Source organism: Lethenteron reissneri, chromosome 13 (genome assembly GCF_015708825.2).
Source record: "Lethenteron reissneri isolate LAM-NWPU_2019-01 chromosome 13, ASM1570882v1, whole genome shotgun sequence".
Lineage (NCBI taxonomy): Eukaryota > Metazoa > Chordata > Hyperoartia > Petromyzontiformes > Petromyzontidae > Lethenteron > Lethenteron reissneri.
The window spans coordinates 1,556,778-1,580,274 of record NC_083791.1 but is presented as its reverse complement, the minus strand read 5'-3'; the positions used below and the strand labels follow the sequence as shown (position 1 = coordinate 1,580,274).

The 23,497-nt window shown below is 47.2% G+C and overlaps 1 protein-coding gene across 2 annotated transcripts; it reads right to left on the bottom strand.

Moving 5' to 3' along the window:
• Positions 1 to 1,483: 1,483 nt before the first annotated feature.
• On the bottom strand, positions 1,484 to 23,231 carry LOC133341999 (uncharacterized). 2 transcript variants are annotated; one of them, XM_061550857.1, is made up of 5 exons: positions 22,865 to 23,231; positions 7,611 to 8,229; positions 6,007 to 6,115; positions 5,166 to 5,258; positions 1,484 to 4,234 (listed from the first exon to the last, which is right to left on the bottom strand). In XM_061550857.1, exons 2-5 carry the CDS (start codon positions 7,649 to 7,651, stop codon positions 4,148 to 4,150), a joined length of 330 nt encoding a protein of 109 aa, XP_061406841.1. In that variant the 5' UTR covers positions 7,652 to 8,229; positions 22,865 to 23,231; the 3' UTR covers positions 1,484 to 4,147. The 2 variants fall into 2 exon arrangements, with proteins under 2 accessions (XP_061406841.1, XP_061406840.1); XM_061550856.1 differs by lacking the exon at positions 6,007 to 6,115.
• Between the last annotated feature and the right edge of the window lie 266 nt (positions 23,232 to 23,497).

Sequence of the window (23,497 nt, the reverse complement as noted above, 5' to 3'; positions counted from 1 at the left end):
ATGACGTGTTAATGCTGCTGATACAGCACCAATTAAGAGTAGCGTGTGAGGTGGTGGGCTCAACCAACTTATAGTAATGACGTCCATCCCCAAAGGATACGTGGTTTTTGATGTGAGCATGTTTAAATATAATTGATTCCTGAAAGTGTTAGAATGTTAATAATTTTTAGGATAAGCATTTGCTTAAAAAGTCGCACTGTTTTAAGCGCACATGTACGACTCGGAATTCAGTAGAAAACCCCCAAAGACTCAAAAAGCCACGTAAAGATTCATTTGAATAATACATCACTATTATAGATGTCCCAAGCCACTTTAGGGTTTCGCTTACTCGCTAATTTCGGTCTGTTTCAGGCATAGTTTCGTTTTCCTGTCTGGTGACAATTTGTTTTGTTATTTGATCTGTTTATCTCACATGAATGGTCAGATTTCTTAACATTACCATCTATATATACAGAAGCACATCTTAAAATGTATTGTTTCATCTTATTTAGCGAAAATAAAAATACTTAATTTTCATCCACCACTTTTCAGTTATTGTTTAAAATATTTTGTAAAATTTCATACAATTATTTCGTGACTGCAGGAATCCATACTCTTTGGTTCTTTCAGTAAAGTCACGTAGGTAGAAAAAATATATATATAATATATCACGACGTTTCGGTCGCAACACAAGCGGTCGTCCTCAGGCGGAAAAAAATGTATCCAGCAGTGGAACTGCTGAACCGGTTGCTGGATTATTTTTTCTGCCTGAGGAAGACCACTTGTGTTGCGATCGAAACGTCGTGATATATTATTTTTTGTTTAATTTTATTTTTCTACCTACGTTACCAATGTAAAACATTTAAATATAAATACAGGAATACATCGATACGCAGATACATACATAAACAGTTGAAGATTGAACCCTCCATACATATTTCGTTTCTATTCCAGGTTAATTATTTCCAACAAATCACGATCCTGCCAACTTAAAACTACCAAATTAATGATTGGTCATTAATGCTTGTTAAACATATGATGATTTAGAATATATATTTAACTAATTAAGCATTTCTTATTTTTACAAATGACCAACATCTATCTCTCCATCTTCCTCTCCACGAACACACTGATAATATATTCACCACCCTCTCAACACATGCCCTCGAGTTTTGTACATCTTGAGACGTGGTTGCATATAGATGCTTTACCAATTTAAATTATATTATTTCAGGTGACAACAACAAACAACTCAAATGCATATCGACATCGCATGTCAGACTCAATGATTGCATGTCTTTATGTTGGGTGCCACCAATTAATCGCAACTTCTTGTAAAACGCCAAAAATGTCTGTCGTCAAAGCCAAAAAGATTGTTGGCTTTTTTGTTTTCCTGCCACGTACAGTACAGTACTTATTCTCTCTAGTGCTATCTTTTTCAAAAGATCAAGTGTAACCACGAGTCTCATTATTGTTGCCAAGTATAGGCTGGTATTGCAAAGGACTGTCTTAGGAGCTATTAGCCAAATTCTGCCGATAGCCAAATGCATCGTTATTAACGGTATTTCTCATCACTTTCCATTGCTACTCTAATCTCCATGGCAATCGATGTTTACAGCCATTGTTTCGAATAACACAAACATGTCATAATTATCACATGGTTCTTTACAGATTCAGAAATGTTGTAAAAACATTTCCGATTTTTTTTCACTTCCATACTTTGCAGCTGTCATTCTGTATTTCCTGAAAATCAAAAAGCCAGAAAAGCCAAAGGTTCAGCCCTATAATTGCTTTCTTATTCCACTGCTGACAGAATGGCATCCGCTAGAGGGAGCATTCGAAATCCCCTCTAGAGGGTGTTTGGCCTACTTATCCATCCTTCAAACTCGTTCAAAAAAACTATCCATTAAAAAATGTATTAACTATTAACCAACTGAAATCATATTGATGTTTGTCTTTTATCCGTCAGGACACTATTTATACGAGTCTTTAGTCAATTAACTGACGTCCACATATTTTATTTGAAACATTATCATGAACATATACTCAGATATTAATTTGTTCCAAAGCATTGTGGCATACATTTATGGAATTACATGAATCCAACAGTATACTAAAATTCTGTTTATGAAAATTATTACACCTCCAAATGTTTGGCATTTCCAATGTTATCACCACTTACTAATGAACTTAACCAATACTGTAATTGAAAATAAAATGTCAAGCAATATTTTTTGCTGAATAGCATATAGAGCGCAATGACTGTGGAATGAGGTAAATTTTACGATTAATTGTAAAATAGTTTCTTAGATATTTTATCAACAATTACTGTTTAAAATAATTAGAAAATCCCCTGACCATATTTTTGTACGCATATAAAGTAACATGAAAATAACTACGGAGTATACATATTCATTGTAATACACGTAATTACATTAATATTAATTATGACTGCAAAAAAACTCCTGTAAAATCAGGTGGCTAATTTGTTTATTTTGTGAATGTTCATGAATTCCACGGGGTGATGTGAGAGCAGCTGGGATTTCCCATAACATATGGCACAGCTGAAACCTTGCACGAGATAAAAAAAAGATACAGAACGAAGATCTGCAACCCTCGCGGGTTTTCTCCCCGCGGGATTTGTTTGCTGGTAGATTCCACCCAGCGCCTCTTTCAAGTTGCATCCTACTCATTGGAAAAGTCGGGTCACCCAGCCCAATCAGTGATTCAGCCGCACGCATGTCACAGCTCGTGAGTAGGTGGACAGCCTCGCCAGGGTTGTTAAACTATGTTTTTTCTTTAACCGGTAAAAAAAAAAACGATTACCGGTTTACCGCACATATAGAAATGTCCAGAAACAAATATTACGATTTCACCTTTGTAACCGAGAAACGAAGGGAGTTGCCATGGTGAAATGACGAGCATGCTTGACTTGCAACCCAGAGGTCGCTGGTTCTATTCCATCTCCCAGCAAGGCAATTGAATGAATGGCGCACGTGTCATGAATACCCCATCTCCGGTTCACCAGCAGCACAAATGAGTTCACCACAGTCGATCAGCAGGTTGCTTGCGGTGGATAAAAGTGTGAGTAAGCCCACCTTTTCCAAGATGTCTGGTCATCATTAAATCAGATCAATACCCTCTAAAGCTCCCTACGAGCAACCGAGCGATCGCAGGGTTCCACCTTTATCTTTTAAGTGAAAAACTAGCGAAAATGTTACCCAGTGGTGAATTGGGCTGCAGTGTTGTTTGTACATTCACGCGTGCCAATCGGTGCATTGAATATTCAACTTTCACTGAAACCCACTGCCGGTCCCTGACTTTCGGAACGGTTCATCGATTGTGAAATCGTTTACATTTAAAAACGATGATCTTAACCCTATAATAGATCTTAACCCTATACAATGCCATATCCACACTTTTTATTACTATGTTAAGCGTACAGCACAGTTCACAAAGATAACTTCCTCTATTTTTTTGGTTTCGTTTCAATTAATAATCACATGTTTGTTATTCAGAAATTCCTGAGGTCAATACCGTAAAGCGAGTATCATTGTGGGGATAGTCAATATGATCCTGTCATACAAATGTGGAGTTTACACCAGTGGCCCAGGTCCACCAAAAGAGCACAGACTGCTGGGGAAGGGAGACCATTTGACTTGACTCATAGAATACATTTTAGTATTTTCACTACTATTGCCTTGCTGAACATAGCTCTCTGATGTGTTTTCGGGTTGTGCCGCATGTTCTTGGGCAATCATGTCCGACGTTTCGCTCCACGTGTTGAGAGCTTCTTCTGGAATTGCATTTTCTTCTGGAATTGCATTTACTCACATCCCTGAAGAAGCTCCCAGGCTGTGGGGCGAAACGTCGGGACATCGCGCCGAACAACAGAAAGCACAACGGGGAGCCGAAACACACAGACGCGAAACCCCACGCAGGCAGCGTCAATCACCACTGTGGGGGGAGGTGCATCGGAATCATCCTCTTTACCGCCACTGCCAACGCAGTCCCTTGCAGGTTACATTTAACGGAGAGACAGAGTGGCAACGGTTGGAGGGGATGAACTCAAGTGGGACATCAGAGATGAGAAACGAAGAGTGAAGAGGGCTTTGTCCAACAGTGGACAGAGACTGGAGGAGGATGAGGAGGATGAGGAGGAGGCCGCTCAGGCTGCCCCCTGGCCTCCGTGGGGAGGAGCCCTCGCCTGGCAGGTTGGGCAGCTCCACCGCCGCTTCAGCCACCCGTGGATGCACTGCGGCACAGAGGCGCAGGGACCCACGCAAGGGACACAGACACGGCCTCACGCTGGGTAAAGGCCTGTGTCGGCACACATCTGTACCATCTCCACATATAAATACAAAGTACACGTTTTGATCCATCGGTTTATTTGCATTCTATAGAGGTCAATATTATTCGGAAGATTGTGTTTGAGCAAACTGCGTTTGTGTGTCCTACAACCTTCACTTTTAAAACAATCACTCAAGCCAGCAAACAGTACAAGGGATGCTAAACATCCATGATTCTAGCAGACACAGCACACAGCTCGATCACAAACCCGCTACCACTCGACACAGCCAATGAGTAAGGGGCCGTCCATAAATGACGTCAGGCACCTGGGGGGGGGGTGGGTGTGGGGGTCATACATTTGTGACGATGTGTGACGAGGGGGAGATGATGAGGGGGGGGGGGGGGTGAGAAATGTGACGTCACATGAAAATGCGCAACTTTAAATAAATATAGACAACACGTTCTAATTAATTAAATATACTTTTTTATATCAATTTTTCTCCTTCATCAGAGTGCAGCGCCACATTAAATACGCACTACAATGACAATAGTTTAAAGCTATTTGAAGCATGTTTTATTTTTTTAGGGGGGGGGGCAGAGCTTTGTGACGTCATATTTGAGGGGGGGTCTGACTTTGTGACGCCGTGTGACGAAGGGGGGGGGGGGTCAGAAACCGTCCAAAATCGCGTGACGTCATTTATGGACGGCCCCTAAGGTTTGTCACGTAAACAAAACATGCCAATTCGGGACTAGTTCAGCACACCGGTGTGTTGGAGAGTAAACCCACAGATTTCTGTGACGGCTCTCACACAAACCAGCCACTTCATCAATTGTTATTTACTTCACACGTGACATTGAGCCGAGCCTCATGCTGCCCAGCTGCTGCTCTCCCTCACCTTCCTGTGGAAGCGATGGCTGCACCAGATTTGCTGCACAGAGCCCGGGTGCATGACAGACTTGCACACGGAGCACACCTCCTCCATATCGTCCTAGACACAGCACAAAAGACAAAGATCCCCCGCATAGCCTTAACAGACTGTTGGGGCAAGTGCTGTTAAGCGAGCACCTACACGAGGGGGTGGGTGGCCAGCGCCACGCCCGAACCCCCTTCGTCTCCCCAGTGGCGATTTTGACACAACGCACCAGGTATACATTTGAGGTTGAGTCGACCTCGGGGAGGCCCAGGGCCGTTTCAGAGAATCGTCACTGGAGTCGGCCGTGAGCGGGATTCGAACTCGGATCGCTGGGTTCGTAGCGCAGAGGCCAACTGCGACACCGCTCCCCCCACAGACCCACACGCAGTCGCTCCCGTCACACAAAGCATCCTCCGTGCAGAACACGCTGAGATCAGCGAGTGTAACAAGAATTCGTCTGCAAGAGTCATGGGCCCAGGAAAAAAATATTTCTCACGGTCCCAATACGTGCACTTAATCATCTAAAAAGCAATATTTTCTGGTTTATACAAATTACTGTACATGCAAATTGATGCGCTGTATAGGCAAATATCACATTTAAGGTACTTTAGTAGAGTGCATGGGAAAATGCAAATGAGAGTAATATTCTTTGCATAACACTCAAACTGATATTTGAATTATCATAGATGAAAATTAACCATATTAAGTGTAGAATCAAATGATTGCCACTACATTTTTAATGCAATCGTTTAGCAAATACCCACATGTTTAGCCATTTAATTCACTGTGATGGGTAGCACTGAAGTGGGAAGCCAATACCAACCCTTGAGGACCTGCACACTTTGAGGACCCTGAAGTGAGCGAGGAAGATTGCGGACGATTCCTCGCACCCTGGATACTCTCTGTTCCAGCTACTCCCCTCCGGCAGAAGGCTGCGGTCCATCAAGACCAAAACCTCACGTCATAAAGACAGTTTTTTCCCATCTGCTGTTGGCCTCCTCAACAAGGCCAAGGGCTTACAATGACTTTTACACTTAAAATGACTGTTACACTTACTATAACATTTTATCTACATATAATTACACCGTTCCATACTTACAACGTGTACTCTTATTTGTATTTTTGTATTTTAAGATTGTTTAATACGGCTAATTAACATTTTACATTCGCATTTTATAAGGTCTACTTATTCATAATTTTAAAGATTTTAGCCCTTTGGTATTAATTATACTTTGTAACGTTAGTATAGTTAGAGTGTATACCTTTTATATAAGTTAAGATTCCTACTTGTTCAATGTATGCACCGTCCCGCCATAGTGAATTCCTTGTTTGTGCGAACTTACATGGCGATTAAAACCGTTTCTGATTCTGATTCTGGTTGTCATATGAAGAGACTGGGCCCTGACCATAAGAATGTGGAATTTCCATCACGAGCTCGGAGCCACAAACGGAGATGAAAATCATCCAAATGTCATCTTAGCAGGGAGTAACTGTGCCCCGTGGCTTGAATTGCCCGAGCCTCACTCTCCAGGGAAGGCAACGCACCATACGCGGCCACTTCCGACAGCAATGGCTCCACGTGGAGGCTCCACGTGGAGGCTCCACGTGGAGGCTCCACGTGGAGGCTACACGTGGAGGCCGCACGCCCAGCTCCGCTGGCCAGGCTCCAATATCGCTCCGAACCTCCTGAACCCCTCAGAAGAGCCGCGGTGCTGCATTACTCGATGTGACCTCTGGTGCATAGGGGTTTTTTTTTTCTCTTTCTAAGACCCAAAATTCAAAGTGGTTTCCCCCGTCGAGTTGAGTGAGCATGGGGCAGTGCTCATTGTCCGTTTTCAATCCCTGAGACTGTGTTGGGAATTCCACATTCCTATGGCTAGGGGGTGAGTTTTATAAGAGGACAACCACTGTTGAACTGCCCAATAAAGTGGTGCTTATTTTATTGACTCGAAAGAGCTAAAGAGTTGAGGTGATTCCTCGTTAGTAATATGAGGCCAGGGTAGATAAGCATTTAAGAATGATGGGTTTTCCATATATAACCTATTGCAAATCTTTCACTTTTGAGAATAAAATTACAATTTAAAAACAGTTGTGGGGTAGAGCAGTCACAAGGGAGCGAATTGCTGTTCCGTTACTATTGAGGGATTGTGGCTCAGCGTTCGTGGCTCACAATCAAAAGGTTGCCAGTTCAAATCCTGGTTGGGGTTCAGTCAGCCCATAATTCCTCTGGGGTCGATTAAACAGGCACTACTTTCTGGGGAAGTCAAAAGTGGTTGTCCGATGGATAAACTCGCCCCGCCACAGGAACATGGAAAATTTCCACCATCAGCTCAGGGCGGTAAACAGGAGATGGGCGCCAATGCCTCAATGCTCATTTGAGCCGGAAATAATTTTGACGTTGTTATTTTTTTTTTAAGCAACACTTACAAAGGACATCGACTTTTGCTCCACCAGCCAAACTTCTTCATGATGACGAGTTTCCAGGACTGCGGAGCTGGAGGGAGGCTGTGCTCTCCCGCCCTCAGGCGACACTCTGGAAGGGACCCCGCCGCCTCGTCTGGGGCCACACACGCGGAGGCCTTGCGGGGAGCAGCAGCGGTCGGGCGGCGACTCCGACGGTGACGCCGCCCGTGTCACCGGGCCCGCACGAACGCCCGACGCCCGTTCACTCTGTGACAGAGCTCCCCGCGCCGGTTGTTCCAAGAGGCTCGAGACGCTGTTCCGCTTGGAGATGGGGAGCCTTTGTGGCTTGGAACGCAGCGACGCAGCGTCTTGCCCGCTCCGTAGCCCCGAGGGTTGCGATGGGCCTCTGCTCGCTAACCACGACGCCCGACCCTCGTGCTCTTTTGCTGCAAAGCCTGGAGAGGCCCTGCGATGCGGGGTGAAACGTGTGGGTGAAGAGCTTCTGACTGCAGCCGGGTAGCGTCGAAGAGGCTTGTGGGGATGGAGTCCTGAGACGCTCCTCCTGGGCCGGATGTGAGAAAATCTGCTGGGCATTTTCAGAGACCCTGCGGCGATGCCCATGAGGCAACTTGGACTGCGAGACCTGAGGGCGGGAACAATAACAGAATTCAATGCGTAGGTTTTTGCAGCCAATAGTATGGCTCATTATTGATTTCTGGGTTAAGCTACGTAATGGTCTGGCCAAATTTGTGCTGGAAGACCCTTCACCACCCAACATAGTCGAACAAATAAAAATTGTCACGTATACAAGCCATAAAGGCGCCAAATATAATTGTTGATTCTCATCGGTAAGTTGAATAACAATCCCTCACAACCGAATTTAGCAATTACATTTGCGACGTTTCACTTGAAACTGTGTCAATCATCTTCAGGACAAGATTCTAGGAAGTCAGGGTAAAATCAAGGGCGTCACAAATGTGGCCATATCATCGCGTGGCTGGAGGCAGCGGTCTTCTCTGCTGCTCCTGACGCGGCTGTCTGGGCTTGACCACTTGGATGTGACACATTGTAGTGGTTGCTCTGCATCTACATCGGCCGTGCGAAAGAAGAAGATGATGTGTCCCCCGCCAAAAATCGATTACGAATGATAACAGAATTAACATTCGCTTGCATAAACATTTCTCATTTTGTTACAAGCAGAGTTCATGATGCTTGCGAGTTTTAACACGAGCTTATATTGTGCAGGACATTCATAGCGCATGGTTGTGTGGTCAGCAGTCTAAGCAGTGTTGTCTGCTAGTGTGTCTATGCACGTACACTCTGTGTACAGGGTGATCCATTTATTTTAAAAAAAAACTCACAAAAAATAGGGATAAATTATAGTAAAAACTAAATGTTACATGTCTTCCACCAAACTCCATGCACTTATTAAATCTTGCAACACTCTCCTGATACACTTTGTCCAACATAGCCACCCTGGTCCTAATAGCGGAGACCGTGTAGAGTGAATCAGCACACAATGGCAACGCGAATGAAAGACTTCCCCTCTTTCGTTCGCTGCTCTCTCCTCGGCTCTCTAGACACCGGAGCAGTATGACTGGTTTAGCGGGAAGGAGGTCGCATTGTTTGATTGCACATGCTGAGATACACACCCCACAAACCGCTGATGCTTTTTTGCAGTATTTATCTATTTTGCTCAATGTCACCCTCATCGTGCATCGTGTCACCGAGACGAAGCATCCTCCACGCAGCTCTCTCGCCCACGGAAGTAGATATGGCAGAGTTACCGCTGAGATCTCTTACAGTGACCCCCTAGACCGCACGGTAGGGGGCAACGCTTCCCCACCTGCCTTGCCAACAACCGTGATGTCCATCGCATGACAGTCAAACTAATTTGTTTAATATTCAGAGCTGTTATTTTATAGCTAAAAAAAGCCCAGCTCAGGGGACTCAACTATAATAGGCAGGACATTTGATGAAGCTAAGAAATAAAGATGTACATTTTAAATATGTATGCATCAACATCATCAAATATTATAATCTACCCACTTCTGGACGAAAGCCTTCCCACGCCTTCACCATCATCGTCATCCCTCATGATGCCATCCAGCTCGCTCCCGCAGATGAGCCGATCTCATCACCTCATCGCTCTTGGACGGGTTCTCTCCTTTGCCTGCCATTCGGTCACAGGTCTCGTCCTGTCGTCATCATCCACCCCATCTCGGGATGTGTACTGCTGTCAGCACGATGTCTCTGCTGAGCGTTTGTTCCCTGATTCATGTGGCCGTTTTTTTACTTCTCTCCCTCGCTTTTAATTCCAAGCACGTAAGCAGCATCATCGCAAAGATGACTAACTTCAACGTAAGAGTGACCGACGTCTGAATTTACAAGATTATAAAATCATACCAAGAAACCTTACGTTTCGAAAAAAATAAGGTATAAATAATAAGCTTTTTTTTTCAACAAGACAACATTTTTCACGTAAACCTCTGAACCACCAGTTTCCCATAAATGAAATATGATTACTCTGTATAACCCTGATATATTCACCAGACATTATCTCGGATAAAAAAATAATCAAACAGGCGTAGTGTGTAAACGCAATAAATACAGTCTATGAATTTACTCATGCATCATTGTTAGCGTTTGAATACAAGTGCCATTTAAATATAATCCCAAAACAAGATATCATTGGATCTTAAAGCAATATATTATTGTACTTTAAGGCGCCAGGGACGCAATGAAACATTTCAGCTAAGTCCAGGTGACTGCATGTTTCCTTCAGCGCAGTCACAAAATTTCCCAAAACATACATTGTCGTTTATGCGCAATCAGCACCTGCTTTTACTATCAAACAAAGACACGGGCCAAGTGTGAAACCTGCACGCAATACATTGTGTAAATATAGCAGCAATATCAGTTTATCTTCATGCAAAAGGGTAGAAGTAATACATTAAATTAAAAGAGAAAATATTTTTAAAAAATCCATATGAAAACCCAAACTCCGTGCTTTTCTATTCATGGGTGCTACCAGGACACATTTAAAACATATTCAGAACCCTCCCTCCCTTTCCCTCCCTCCCCACCGCTTCCATACCCCCTTCACCACTTGAGGTGCGTTGTCTTCCCCCCCTCACCCTTCCCTCCCCATGTAAACTGGCATGTTCTTTCTCGTAGCCACCAACGTGGGTGGAGCGGAGAGCCCAAATCTCCCTCCTCATGACGCTTCTCGCTCGGACTGTTGCCTGCGGAGTTTCTGTCCCCCCCGACCCCTCGTGCTGTGATCGGTGCTTTGTACTGGGCTTGCGTTGTTTCGTAATGAAACAATAAAAAAAACATTATTGGAACCTCATTTGCCAGAAGAAAAAATATGCTAATTGGTTTTTTACCCTTTTATCTGGCAACAAAACTGACACCTTTTTTTTACAAGGAGTCATGTTTGCATAGACCACAATACCTGCAGTCGTAATGCAAACAAAAAACATAACTCTGATAATGTAGGCACTGTCCTTGAAGTTGATTGGTCCACACCCGAGACAGCTTTCCTTAGAGCCTAGTCTCACATGGTGTTGGACCAGATGACACCAAAAGGTGTTGGACCAGATGACGCCAAAAGGTGCGCCTTTTGGCGTCATCTGGTCCAACACCATGTGAGACTAGGCTCTAAGGAAAGCTATCTCGGGTGTGGACCAATCAACTTCAAGGACAATGCATACATTATCAGAGTTGTGTTTTTTGTTTGCATTCCGACTGCAGGTATTGTGGTCTATGCAAACATGACTCCTTGTAAAAAAAGGTGTCAGTTTTGTTGCCAGATAAAAGGGTAAAAAACCAATTATAATACAAAACATATTCACAACCCATTGCACACAAAAGAAACTCATGATGAACCAAAAGCTGGGACACCGATAGAGCACAACTGCTCTGACAGTCTGCTCGAAGGCGAGTGAACAAATATCCTGGAAATTAGTTGTGCGCGTGGGTGTAAGTTTTGAGGTTGTACAGATGCCTTTTTGCGTGCACCTGTTGGAACCGCATAACAGCAGCATTGCCAAGTTGTTTAAGTGTTTTAAAAGTGGTGTTTCTGAAATTCGCTCAATGAGCCTAGCTGCTGTTTTCTATCCACGTGAATAGTCTGCCCGTCATTGATGTCACAGGCTTAATCGTAGAGCTCACCAATCTTGCCCCATATTTAATCCAATTGTGCTTATTCATTATCATGAAAACTGGATATAAATTTCAGCCAATGAGAATCCCAATCGAATACAAAACACGTGGACAAGAAGACGAATATATAAGTCTACCAAAGCGTCAAATTCCATGAGCCCAGACCAGACCTATCACCTGTCTCTACCACCTGGGGGGCCAATGATTGTCGTGGCTCCAATTACTTAAAGTAGACAACAATCGTGAATTACGTGAAAACCATTTGAAATGAGTGGGTTATCAGCTAAATGACTCTCGTTTTGGGTACTATGGCTAAAATAACTCACAATATTCTGCACGGGCAGTCTAGAATTCCATAACAGAGGGCAGGCGACCATGGGACAAGTGACGGGGCTTTTGCTGAGGAGCCATGACGTCACAGCGTTAGCTCAGACGTTTCGAGACGACTGTAATTGATTTAAAAGCAGTAGTAGCCAATATACCCAGATGGCAGTCTCGTGAAATCATTATAAGTATTACTATTATTTTATTTAGCAGCATTCACTCGAAACTGATTCTCAAAACGCTGGACATTGCGAACCACATTTTTTCCATAAAAAAGAGAGATGAGAACACCACAGGAGCACAACACAAGAGCAGGGAAGGGCACGGAGCTAAACAGGCGATAGTGGCCTCAATTAGTGTCGCTATTAAGGCCATCATCCTGCCATCGAATAATCAGGGAGGCATCAAATAATTAGAGAGTGGAGCGGCGTCCGATAGAGACGCTCGGGGCACGGGGCGTCACTTCCTGCTTCTCGACACGAAGGGTCACTCTCAATTCCCTTGGCTGGCATTGAGCTCTGCAGCGCAGGTTGAATTTAAATGTCTCTTATGTGGAAACATCAACAACAGCAGCAACAACAGCCGCCGTTCGCCACTCGGTGGCGGCGACGTCACCACGGCGCCTGTGCCAGGCCAGGTGCACTTTGAGGCCACGTGAAGTGTCGAAGGCTCGCTGGCAGGAGGAGGTCACGGAACAGAACCAGGGTTGACTGACTGAAAGAGATGACGGGCAGATGCACCAATTGTGTTTCCCACTGACTGTGCCAACTTTCCACGAGCACGGCTACACAGGTACGCGTGCCAACACCGCCACCTGTTGGTTCACTGCAATTTCCTCGTGTCTGGGCAACGGTTGCGGTTTAGGCAGCGCCAGTGTCTCTAAAATATCACCTCCGATAAAATCTCTGGGCTCGTGTCCCTGTGCACATTCAGAGCTGTGGGAATTCCCGAGTGGCCGCATTTGCTTTCTGTGAACTCAGCCGCTCGGTGAAACTCACAAGCTGGGTGTTTGTCGCTGTCGTTTCTGGTAAGCTGCTGAAGGTGGGCAAGAGAAAACCCCACTCCCACACAACAAGCGAAATGTTGGCACTCGCTCTCTCGCTGGCACGCCGGGAAGAAGAGTGCCCGGGGGGGGGGGGGGGGGGCTGGGAGAGTTTGTTTTGGGGCATCTCAGTGTGTGAGTGCATCGGTGTGTGGAGTGTGTGTGCATATTAATGAGTACCTGGTGCGATGTGTAAACATCGCCGCTAGGAAGACAAAGGCGGCCGGGCGTTGTGCTGGCCACCCACCCCCTCGTGTGCCGTACCGGCCTTCATAGGTGCTCGCTAACAGCACTTGCCCCTACAGTCTGTTAATGCTCAATGGGGTCAACACGACCCAACACGACCCAAGGCCAGTTCAGATATTCGCCGCTGATGTTGGCCATGAGCGGAAGTAGAACTGTGGTCGCTGGGCTCGGAGTTCAGGGCGCTGACCACGACACTGCCGTTAGGGAACGTGCTGTGACCCAGGTAAGCCGAGTTCAGCGCAAACTGGTATCTGAATCTGACCTGGGCTTTTACTCTGGGTCAGTTTGGCGTGAAGCGTCGTGCTTCGCGTCGATTAATCAGGACGTGCCAATAGCCACACGACGAATTGATCATATTGTGACCTTATTGGCGCTAGCTAACAACACTTGACTCCAGCAATGTACAGGCAGGAATGGCAAACGTGAGGTTTTTTTTTTCACATGAAAACATTGTTTAACAAATAGACGTGCATGACTGCCTTGTGTAAGAATACAGTGTATACCAAGCAAGATGTACGCCGCAGATATAGAATCCAGTATCTAGGCCATCACACCGACAATGACGGGGCCCCACGATCTCTGACAAATCGTACAAGAGACTCAATTCACGCACACTCTCTCGCACAATGTGTGCAGCAAGGTCAGCCGTATGTGTTGCTCGCAGAATGCAAGCAGTTGCTGCAGGGCTGCACCTGGAAACCTCTTTCTCCACAACTGTACATTTGAACGTATTGCCGGTACACCGGTCGGTACGTGGTAAAGAAACCACAGTTTTCGCAGTAGTTATTGTTTTTTCCCAAAATTCGCAAAGCCCGGTCAGAAAATATCGCGGGGTGGTGGTGGTGGTATCGCGTCAAAATCCGTTCTCGTGATGTCGAAGCGGCCGAAAGACGATGTTATAGCGAGCGGCTGCACACGAAGGAGCTTCACAGTCTGTTGCCGTACAGCAGCACCCAGCCTGATGCCGATTGCCCGCCTCCGTGTTCCAAAGGCAAGATTCTGACTCGTACTCTCGACTTTGGTCGGACGGTTCCTCGATTTATTCCCGGAATAATTTATTTGCGGACGGTGGCATTAAGAGATGGTGATTCTTGTCACGCGTTCCAATGGTAGAGCAGCTGCTGAATCGAAGTGCAACTTCTGATTGAGAGTCTGAAGCTCACTCAAGGGCGAGGACCTGTGTGAAACAATAAAATAATACAAATGTAAAACAATAAAAGTGAGAATTTTATTGTTTTATATATTTTTTTCTTCCTTTTTTATTTTATTGTTTCCTTTCTACGTGACTTTACCGAAAGAACCAAGAATATGAATCCCTGCAGTCATGAAAGCTTTAAATCAAATAGAGGACCGGTGTCTTGTTATCCTGCGCCGGTGTACCGCCAATTTGTCTATTTGCATGAACGACCGGCACTGCCAACTGTGCGTGTTTACGTGTGCTGGCGAGCGCGACCTTTACATTCAGGGAAATTACAGCACTTAGGTGCAGCGACACCTGCAAACGCTGGTGTCAAACAGGGGATTTTCACCACGGTTCCACAGAAGACAATGCCCTGCAACACGAATGTATTCTTGGAATCCTGGGTCATGCGGTACTTCTCCCCCAAACACAGTGAAGTGGCTTATCAGCAGCGGCACGCAGCGAGCAATAACATTCTATAAATAACCCGTACACCCACAGGAGTCAAGTTTATATGAATGTTGTGGTTATTTCTATATATATCAACTGTGAAATGCCTCAAAACCATCGCGTGTATTTTTAGTTATCGCAACTGCTGCATACATATGCATGTGCTATAATATATTGTCTTCATCAAGGTAATTGTGACATTTTAAGCTAGGATGTGACATGCTGTCCCCTTGCTCTGGTTTTGAGTCTCAAGACCTTTGCGAGAGAGCCATACTTTGGGCCGCATGGACATGTCCTATTTTGAGTATTTCGTATGCTTGGGGAAAACCAACCTTGCCCAGGGAAAACCCACGCAAAAAAATTCATCCTGACATTGTATTATCCACACCCTATTTGCGGTGCTGCCTCTTACAGCACGTCATTGCCCAGCAGGCTCCGTCTGCTTGTGATCCAGCAACCCTTCCTCTGAGTTAATAGAGGAAAATAAGTGAAGACATTGCGCCGTGGTGGCGAGAGGTCATCTCCCCTGTCTGGCGTGCAAGGAGGTCGTGGGTTCGATCCCGACCCTGACGCCTGCTGTCGATTGGCTGGCATGCTCTCCCTGCGGTCGCGTGGATTTTTTTCCGAGTCCTCCAGTTTTTCCCTCCACGTTTAAATGTCCACGTGATACACCACTGCGTTGAGCCATCATTTGTGGGCAGGTTGCTCCTTTAAAAAGCTCATTGGGCTTTATCCGGTACAAATAAAAACTGTTGAAATGAAGAGTGAAACAATTATTCTGCAGCTTGGACAGCTGTCTAAATTCGTTGAGGCCAAATCAACCGTTTCCATAATCTCCCCATCCCTAAAAATCACTCAATGCATGTGTTCTCATTGTCCAATTTATAAGAGTGAAGATTTCGCTCTTGGAAAGTGTGGACTCAATCGTGACTCGTAACTTCCCCTTCCTCGTTAGAACGTCATTTTTGGATTTGCTCAAACACACCTTTATTTTGCACATTTCAGTTTACGTTAACCCAAGGCGGATGCTGCCTTGTTCATGGCCATCACACGGAACTCAGCAATCCAGGGGTCGCCCCTCGTTCGATCTCCCGGCACGACAGTACGACAAATGGCTCCACCAAATAGTCAATCGGCAATGGTCACGTGTGGTGGGGTAAAGTGTGGGTAGTCCCACTTCTTTCCAGATGTCTGGCGAGCGTGCACGAGCAGGCGAATTCCCTGTCGAGTAGCTCCTGTTGAGCTGCCCACAGAAGGGGCCCTTCCGCCAGCAGTGGTGCGAGCAGGCAATTGCAGGGCCCCACCTTTAAACGAACGTAGCCGCAGCAGACGTAATTTTCTGAATCTGCTTCACCAAATTCACATCGTTTGTGTTTCTTTCGGTGGAGGGGGGGGGGTTGAAGTTTGAAGCGACAAACTCCATGTAACATTTTCCCCTTGCAAGTGACACATAACGGATGACTCAGGGATACGCGGAATAAACGGCCAATGTGTAATAGTGCCCCAGAATCAGGGTCTCGCCCATGGCTGGTTCACTAGGGAAGCTGCCGACTTCAATGCCACCGTCCGGTGGGGTAAGTTCTTACGAGGCGACTGTCATCGTATTCCAATTATTCGATTAAACCACTCGTTGTGCGTCACCCGAGATTGGAAAACGTGAGGTCAAGTTGGCCGCCACTCTTCTAGCCACACTTAACGTGTCCTTGAAAAGAGGTTTCACTCACAGTGACACATCTCAGCTGCGCTAAAGAATGCGTGGATGTTCACCTTTCCATAGACAGTAGAACTCCATTCTTCCTCTCCACTCATCTATCCAAAAATATGTTGATCCACGGCCGATTGGCTTTCCGAACTTCTGCTTCTCTAAAGTAATCCTCGATAAAAGAACAAATTACATAAAAAAAACAACAACAGACATCACAAGTGTGATTGGTAAGGGAGGAGCATCTCAATGTTTATGGTTAACTGGAAATATTGAGGTTTACAGAGAGATGGAGAGTGCAAGTCTTGATAGTTAACGTTGGGTAGAGGGTGACGTCAGATAACGGACTCCCTGGGGACTGTGTATATGACTGACCGCCGAGTTCTTTGGGAATTCCAGTGACGCAGATCAGAGAGAAAATAATACCATTTGCTAATTTTAGACGAAGCAGATGTTCTTATAAGCTGGAATATGGATCACAACAGCAAGATGTTCAATTACGTCCGCTCGCTGGGATAGTGTTTCTCAAAGGCCATTCCTTTTCGTCTCCCTAGGTGCAGCTTACTCAGATTACCAATCATCGGGTGTGTGCAGTGTGTAACAGATTTGGTTTAATACGAATTGAAAATATAGTTAATTCCCGGAAAATTGAGTATGTGCAACTTCTTTTTCACATTTAATCTTCCAATATCATTTTAATTGTCCAATCAAATAAATATAACTTCATCATCATCAGAAGCATTAGCCATGGTCAATCCACTGCTGGATGAAGATCTCCCCAAGCCGCCTCCACCTTTCACGGCCCTGCGACGTAAATAATCTACCCAGCACCTGCACACGACGTGAATTACAATGCAAACCGATGAACCAAGAGTTGCTTTTATCTTGCATTGGTATGTTGAGGCTGTGAGTCCTGCATTGTCTGACACAAGACTGAAGCATTATTCGTGAGAATAGGGACAATTAAATTATGGTCCCGTGTGCCATCAGAACGTGTGGATGACCTCAGTCGCATTGCGAGAGATATTATTTTTCGTTAAATGCTCGAACGTAATTTTCATATTCGGGGTTTGGGCCACGGCAGGAATGCTCCGCCACAGAAACACGTCCTGAATTAGTGATGTAAACATAGAAGCAGAAAAAATCCAAGAGTGCCAATTTCATTGAAATACAGAGAACAAAGATTTCTTAGAAACAAACCTAAAATATTTTTCTCCCAGACGATACCCGACTTGATCAGTACTGCATCGCGGCCTCCCTGTGGCCTCGCTGTGGCCTCGCTGTGGCCTCCCTGTGGCCTCCCTGTGGCCTCCCTGTGGCCTTGCTGTGGCCTAGCTGTGGCCTCGCTGTGGCCTCCCTGTGGCCTCGCTGTGGCCTCCCTGTGGCCTCACTGTGGCCTCGCTGTGGCCTCCCTGTGGCCTCCCTGTGGCCTCGCTGTGGCCTCCCTGTGGCCTCCCTGTGGCCTCCCTATGGCCTCCTTGTGGCCTCGCTGTGGCCTCCCTGTTGCCTCCCTATGGCCTTCTTGTGGCCTCGCTGTGGCCTCGCTGTGGCCTCCCTGTGGCCTCCCTGTGGCCTCGCTGTGGCCTCCCTGTGGCCTCCCTATGGCCTCGCTGTGGCCTCCCTGTGGCCTCCCTGTGGCCTCCCTATGGCCTCCTTGTGGCCTCGCTGTGGCCTCCCTGTGGCCTCCCTATGGCCTCCCTGTGGCCTCCCTGTGGCCTCCCTATGGCCTCCTTGTGGCCTCCCTGTGGCCTCCCTATGGCCTCCTTGTGGCCTCGCTGTGGCCTCGCTGTGGCCTCCCTGTGGCCTCCCTGTGGCCTCGCTGTGGCCTCCCTGTGGCCTCCCTATGGCCTCGCTGTGGCCTCCCTGTGGCCTCCCTGTGGCCTCCCTATGGCCTCCTTGTGGCCTCGCTGTGGCCTCCCTGTGGCCTCCCTATGGCCTCCCTGTGGACTCCCTGTGGCCTCCCTGTGGCCTCCTTGTGGCCTCCCTGTGGCCTCCCTATGGCCTCCCTGTGGCCTCCCTGTGGCCTCCCTGTGGCCTCCTTGTGGCCTCGCTGTGGCCTCGCTGTGGCCTCCCTGTGGCCTCGCTGTGGCCTCCCTGTGGCCTCCCTGTGGCCTCGCCGTGGCCTTGCTGTGGCCTTGCTGCTGCCTCGCTGTGGCCTTGCTGTGGCCTTGCTGTGGCCTCGCTGTGGCCTCCTTGTGGCCTCCCTGTGGCCTCCCTGTGGCCTCGCTGTGGCCTCCCTGTGGCCTCCCTGTGGCCTTGCTGTGGCCTACCTGTGGCCCCCCTGTGGCCTCGCTGTGGCCTCCCTGTGGCCTTGCTGTGGCCTACCTGTGGCTTTGCTGTGGCCTCGCTGTGGCCTCCATGTGGCCTCCCTGTGGCCTCCCTGTGGCCTCCCTGTGGCCTTGCTGTAGTCGCCCGAGCCAAAGAGATTCTGACTCTGTCGCATCAAGTTACACGTCCGTGCATTCGTTCCGGCACGACCACGCTTTGCCTTCCCCCCCCCCCCCGAACCATTGCCTCCGCGATCGCGATGGTGCTAGCCGAGCCGGCCGCCCGGGCAGCAGCAGGAGACACGGGAATTCCTGCTCCTGTGGGCGTGCGCGGCGTGGCGGGCGCCACGAGCGCATTAGAATCGGTGGCACAGAAATCCCGAAGAATGTCTCACGAACAGCTGACTACAGCCCGACTCCAGTAGCCCCTGCCGAGCCCATCATCCCTCCTCCTCCTTGGCGTACTGGCCATTTACAGAGGTCTCTGGGTCCACGAACTTGCAGCAGCAACGGTCCTCCTACTGTTGGCGATCATCGTAGTAGTTTACTTTGTTTAACCCGTGAATTGTCATAAATATGAGTAAAAATTACTGGACACTTCACGGTAAATGTAACGGCCTCTAGTGGCTGTGAGGAATTCAAATGAACTAATTACAGGACCCACATGAACTAATAAATTGCATACAACGTTTAGCTCTGAGGTGGGGCATATTATAGAGAAACCGGCCATACATTTACATTCATTTATTAGCAATTGTGGCCATCCTTTTAAAAAATGCCACACCATAGGAATGTAGAATTTCCACCATTGGCTTAGGTCTGGCAAAAGAGATGGCCACTGTCCAATGCCTGATTGAACTAAAGAGACATTGTGTTATTGAAAAATAAAATTAAGATACCTTATTAAAATAGCACACAGTGGACGTCAAATATCGTTATCGAGACGCTCTCTAATCAAACGAAATAATATTATTTTTGGTGACCAATTGAAAAGAATGATCTCGCAATGCAAACTGCTTAACTGTTCCTGGTACGCAGCTACACTTTTCAAAGTACTGCAATGTGGGCAACACTTATTGTATGCGCGCTGCTGAAATGTGGCCTTATTGGAAACGTGACTCTCGCATTACTCAGCTGCTATGGGGTTTTATTGCAGGATGGTGCATTATTTATTTATTTGGGGCAAGCTATGAGCGCCCACCTGGGCATTGCACATCTGGGAAGCCTGGCGTCTGGTTCTTGGGAGAGCGGTCATCCTCTCGAAAGCCTTGCGCGGTTATTTTCCCGATACAGCCGAATAAAGCCCACTGCACCTCCGCCCCCTATGGTTGCGGCGATCGGCAGGGCTGGGGAATTCCGTTGCGACTGAGGCATTTCACTGTGTGGGTGATGGCATAAAGGCCAAACATTAGCCAATGCTTCCTCCTTGTATTAACACGGTTTTTGTTGTTTAAGCAACACTAAATAAATGTGGAAATAAGTCCAAAACCGCATGCCAGAGTGCGAATGTTGTTTCTGATATTGCCTCGGAGCTTTAACTCGTGGGACTTCAACCCGTCGATGCTTGCTGTGCACCCTCTGCGTCCACACATGAGTAACACAGATGGCTATCTGTCGATAAGTTCGTTGCATATCAAAACTGCACCGCGTGTTATTCAAAACCCCGTTCGTGATGTATTTTTTGTCAGTAATTGATAAAATGCCAGAACTGCAATGTTTTAGCGGTGACAATTCAACTATTGAGAAGGAATTGCAGCAGATAATAGAGGAAAATACAAATAACACGCAAATACAGCATGATGAGAGTGCAGTATGAGCAGGTACTATCCAGTTATTTTAATTAGATAAACACTAATGCTGTAACCTGCTTTTGGTGGAAAGATGTTAAATACCTCGCCTGGTATACAGGAGGTCGTGGGTCCGATCCCGACCCTGATGCCTGCATATTTGGAGTTTGCGTGTCTCTCTCCCCGTGGTCGTGTGGATTTTTCTCTGGGTCCTCTGGTTTTTCTCTCCACATTTAGAATCAACATCACGCGTTTAGAGTATTCGGCTTACATACATTTACACGTAATAAGCCACTTCGGGTCGCTTCTGAAAAAGAGCTGTACAGCTCAGTGGGCCTAACCTCGTAAATAAAGAAAAAAAGTTTCAGTTTCATTTATCCCATATTGTTCGTATTGGTTATTGTTGCAACCCGTTCTGGTTTTCCCAGGATCATCCTCTTTTTGAAGAAACCGATGTCCTGGGATATCCGTCTGCGAGTCTTCCCAGGACATTAAAAGTCGCGTTTTTAACCAGTTGCTTCATCACAGTAATAATAGTCCCGCACACCACTCAACACATTCACAGTTTCACGTAGTTCGACCCTTATCCGACGTTGCGAGATATTTTTTCTCCCCGTGATGTGTCCCTGTATTTGTTTGTGCCTCAGAGGTGGCAACCCTCGGTGTCGGCGCCTGCATTGTGACATCCAGGCACAGCACTGGCATCGTTCCAGCTCTCTCGTGCCAAACAATTGCCAATGGAAAACGAGTCCTGACCTTGAAGGCTTTGTCAGCTGAAATAATGACTGTTCCCTCCCCCACCTCCACCCCCCACTTTTGGCAAATACAGTAAAAAATATATGGTACTCGAGTCATTGCAGAAGATAATGTATGTCTGCTTTACCCGATGCATTGCATGTGTGCGTGTGTTTTACGATACTGTACGTATACAAACGGACTGCCAAGTGTCTGTGAGCAACATCCAGGATTAGTGGGTACAAAAAGTGAAAAGCTGGCCCCAACATTCGTTGCGGATGAAGTTATTCTGTGTGACTGACGACAGCTTAGCAAAAGTACAATTTAGCAAATGGGTTTTCACTGCTAATATTTGGATGCGTAATTAATGTTTGGATTAGGCCTACGCAAACTATCTAACCAGCTGATACATAATTGGCACGTTAAATGCCGGCACACCACGGGACAATAGATTTGTTTGGCTGTGTCGGCTGGTGGAGGGGCTTGACGACACAGATTGGTTCGGACTCATGACGTGGCCTAACCCAAACATGAATTCTGAAGCTTAAAAGTATCAGTTGAGGTGGAAGTGTTGGGAATGGAGAGAGACAGAGGGCCAGAGAGACCGCACAAAACGCCATTTACACCATGGGCCTCTGGTGAAAAATGAAATGTGAAGACGTTTCTAGATGACAGCAGATGAACAGTTGCCCGTTCGTAGACATTTCCCCGCACCTCCGGTTAACACGGTTGGCTACGTACGATGCGAAAGAAGTTCAACATAGATACGTACTGTATAAGAAAAAAAATTTCATGAACTAATTTGTATTTAGAAAAAAAAATGTTTTTTAAAGTTACCAACACATTGCATCTTGGTTACCTAAGCAAAAGTGTAAAATCGTATTGACGCTAGCGTGACTCATCCACACCTATACAAGTAACAACATTAGTAAGGAACACGTCGCGAGCTAGGCAATGGCTCTTTCTCAATGTTATTGACGAATGTTTCGAGTGCGCTATGTTTCTCTAATCACGGCGCTGCCCGGCCAAAAACAATACACTCGCCAAGGTCCCATAGATATAACTGCTCAACCCGAGCTAGAAATCGCCTTTTGGCTTTCTCTGGTCTGACACTGGTGAGGCAATGCCAGAGAGAAGGCCGTCTCGAGTGTAGGCCAATCAGTTTCAAAGGCGACGCAAACATTACCAGAGCACGTTTGTTTGCATGTTCACCACAAGCACGTGCGCTTCATGCAGACTCTGACTGCTCGCAACAGGTATCGATTTGGCGGTTGAACATCTCAACACATCCTATTTCATCGCCGTAAAGGCTCGAGACCCATTCTTAGTTTACACGCGCTCGAAGTGGTTCATTCCCGGCGTGTCGGAGAGCACGCACCGCGCAGGGCACGGAGGAACGACGGCCGCTGGAGGAGGAGGAGGAAGAGGGCCCCGCGACACCCGCAGAGCCCGCAGAGGCCGCGTCGCGGTTCCTGTTCCCCCAGAAGCTGCCCATCCAGCGGGCGAAGCTGACGTCCTCGTCCTCCGTGTCGTCCTCCCCGCGCCCCAGCTGCTTCAACATCGCAGCGAGCGCCGCGCAGAAACAGCCCGGGGCACCGCACCGCCCCGCACCGCAAGCGCTCGAACCAGCGGCGGGACAATATTCCCTGCGGACGGGGGGCTCACGACCCTCCTCGCGATCGCGACGCCGTTCCCAAGTCCTCGGTTAACTATCCGAGACGCGGAAAACTTCAGAAGAGCACTTCTTCTTTGGGGGGGGGGGGGGGGGAGCAAAACGCACGTGCACGCGCATGCACTCGCGCAGATGCTTGCGTGTCGCGGCGTAAGGCGGCCGGCGCTCGGAGCGGCCTTGCGACGATTTCCGCAGCTCGGTCGCAGGAGCCGCGTTTGGCGATTGTCGCCGCTGACGCCGCCACCGCCGCCGTCGTCGAGTGAACGCGTCGAGCGTCGGGAGCGGCGAATGTCACTCCGCGTCACGGCGCGTCAGCGCGTGCGTCTGTGCGCGTGCGTC

Bases quoted from the DNA above. Each gene is read 5' to 3' on its own strand.
- LOC133341999 (XM_061550856.1), bottom strand. From the start codon at position 8,207: ATGGGCATCGCCGCAGGGTCTCTGAAAATGCCCAGCAGATTTTCTCAC. The intron at 5,259-7,610 runs GTAAGTGTTGCT...TGCTGTGTCTAG, and splicing joins AGCAAAAGTCGATGTCCTTT to GACGATATGGAGGAGGTGTG. The intron at 4,235-5,165 runs GTGAGGGAGAGC...TCTGTGCCGCAG, and splicing joins GCCATCGCTTCCACAGGAAG to TGCATCCACGGGTGGCTGAA.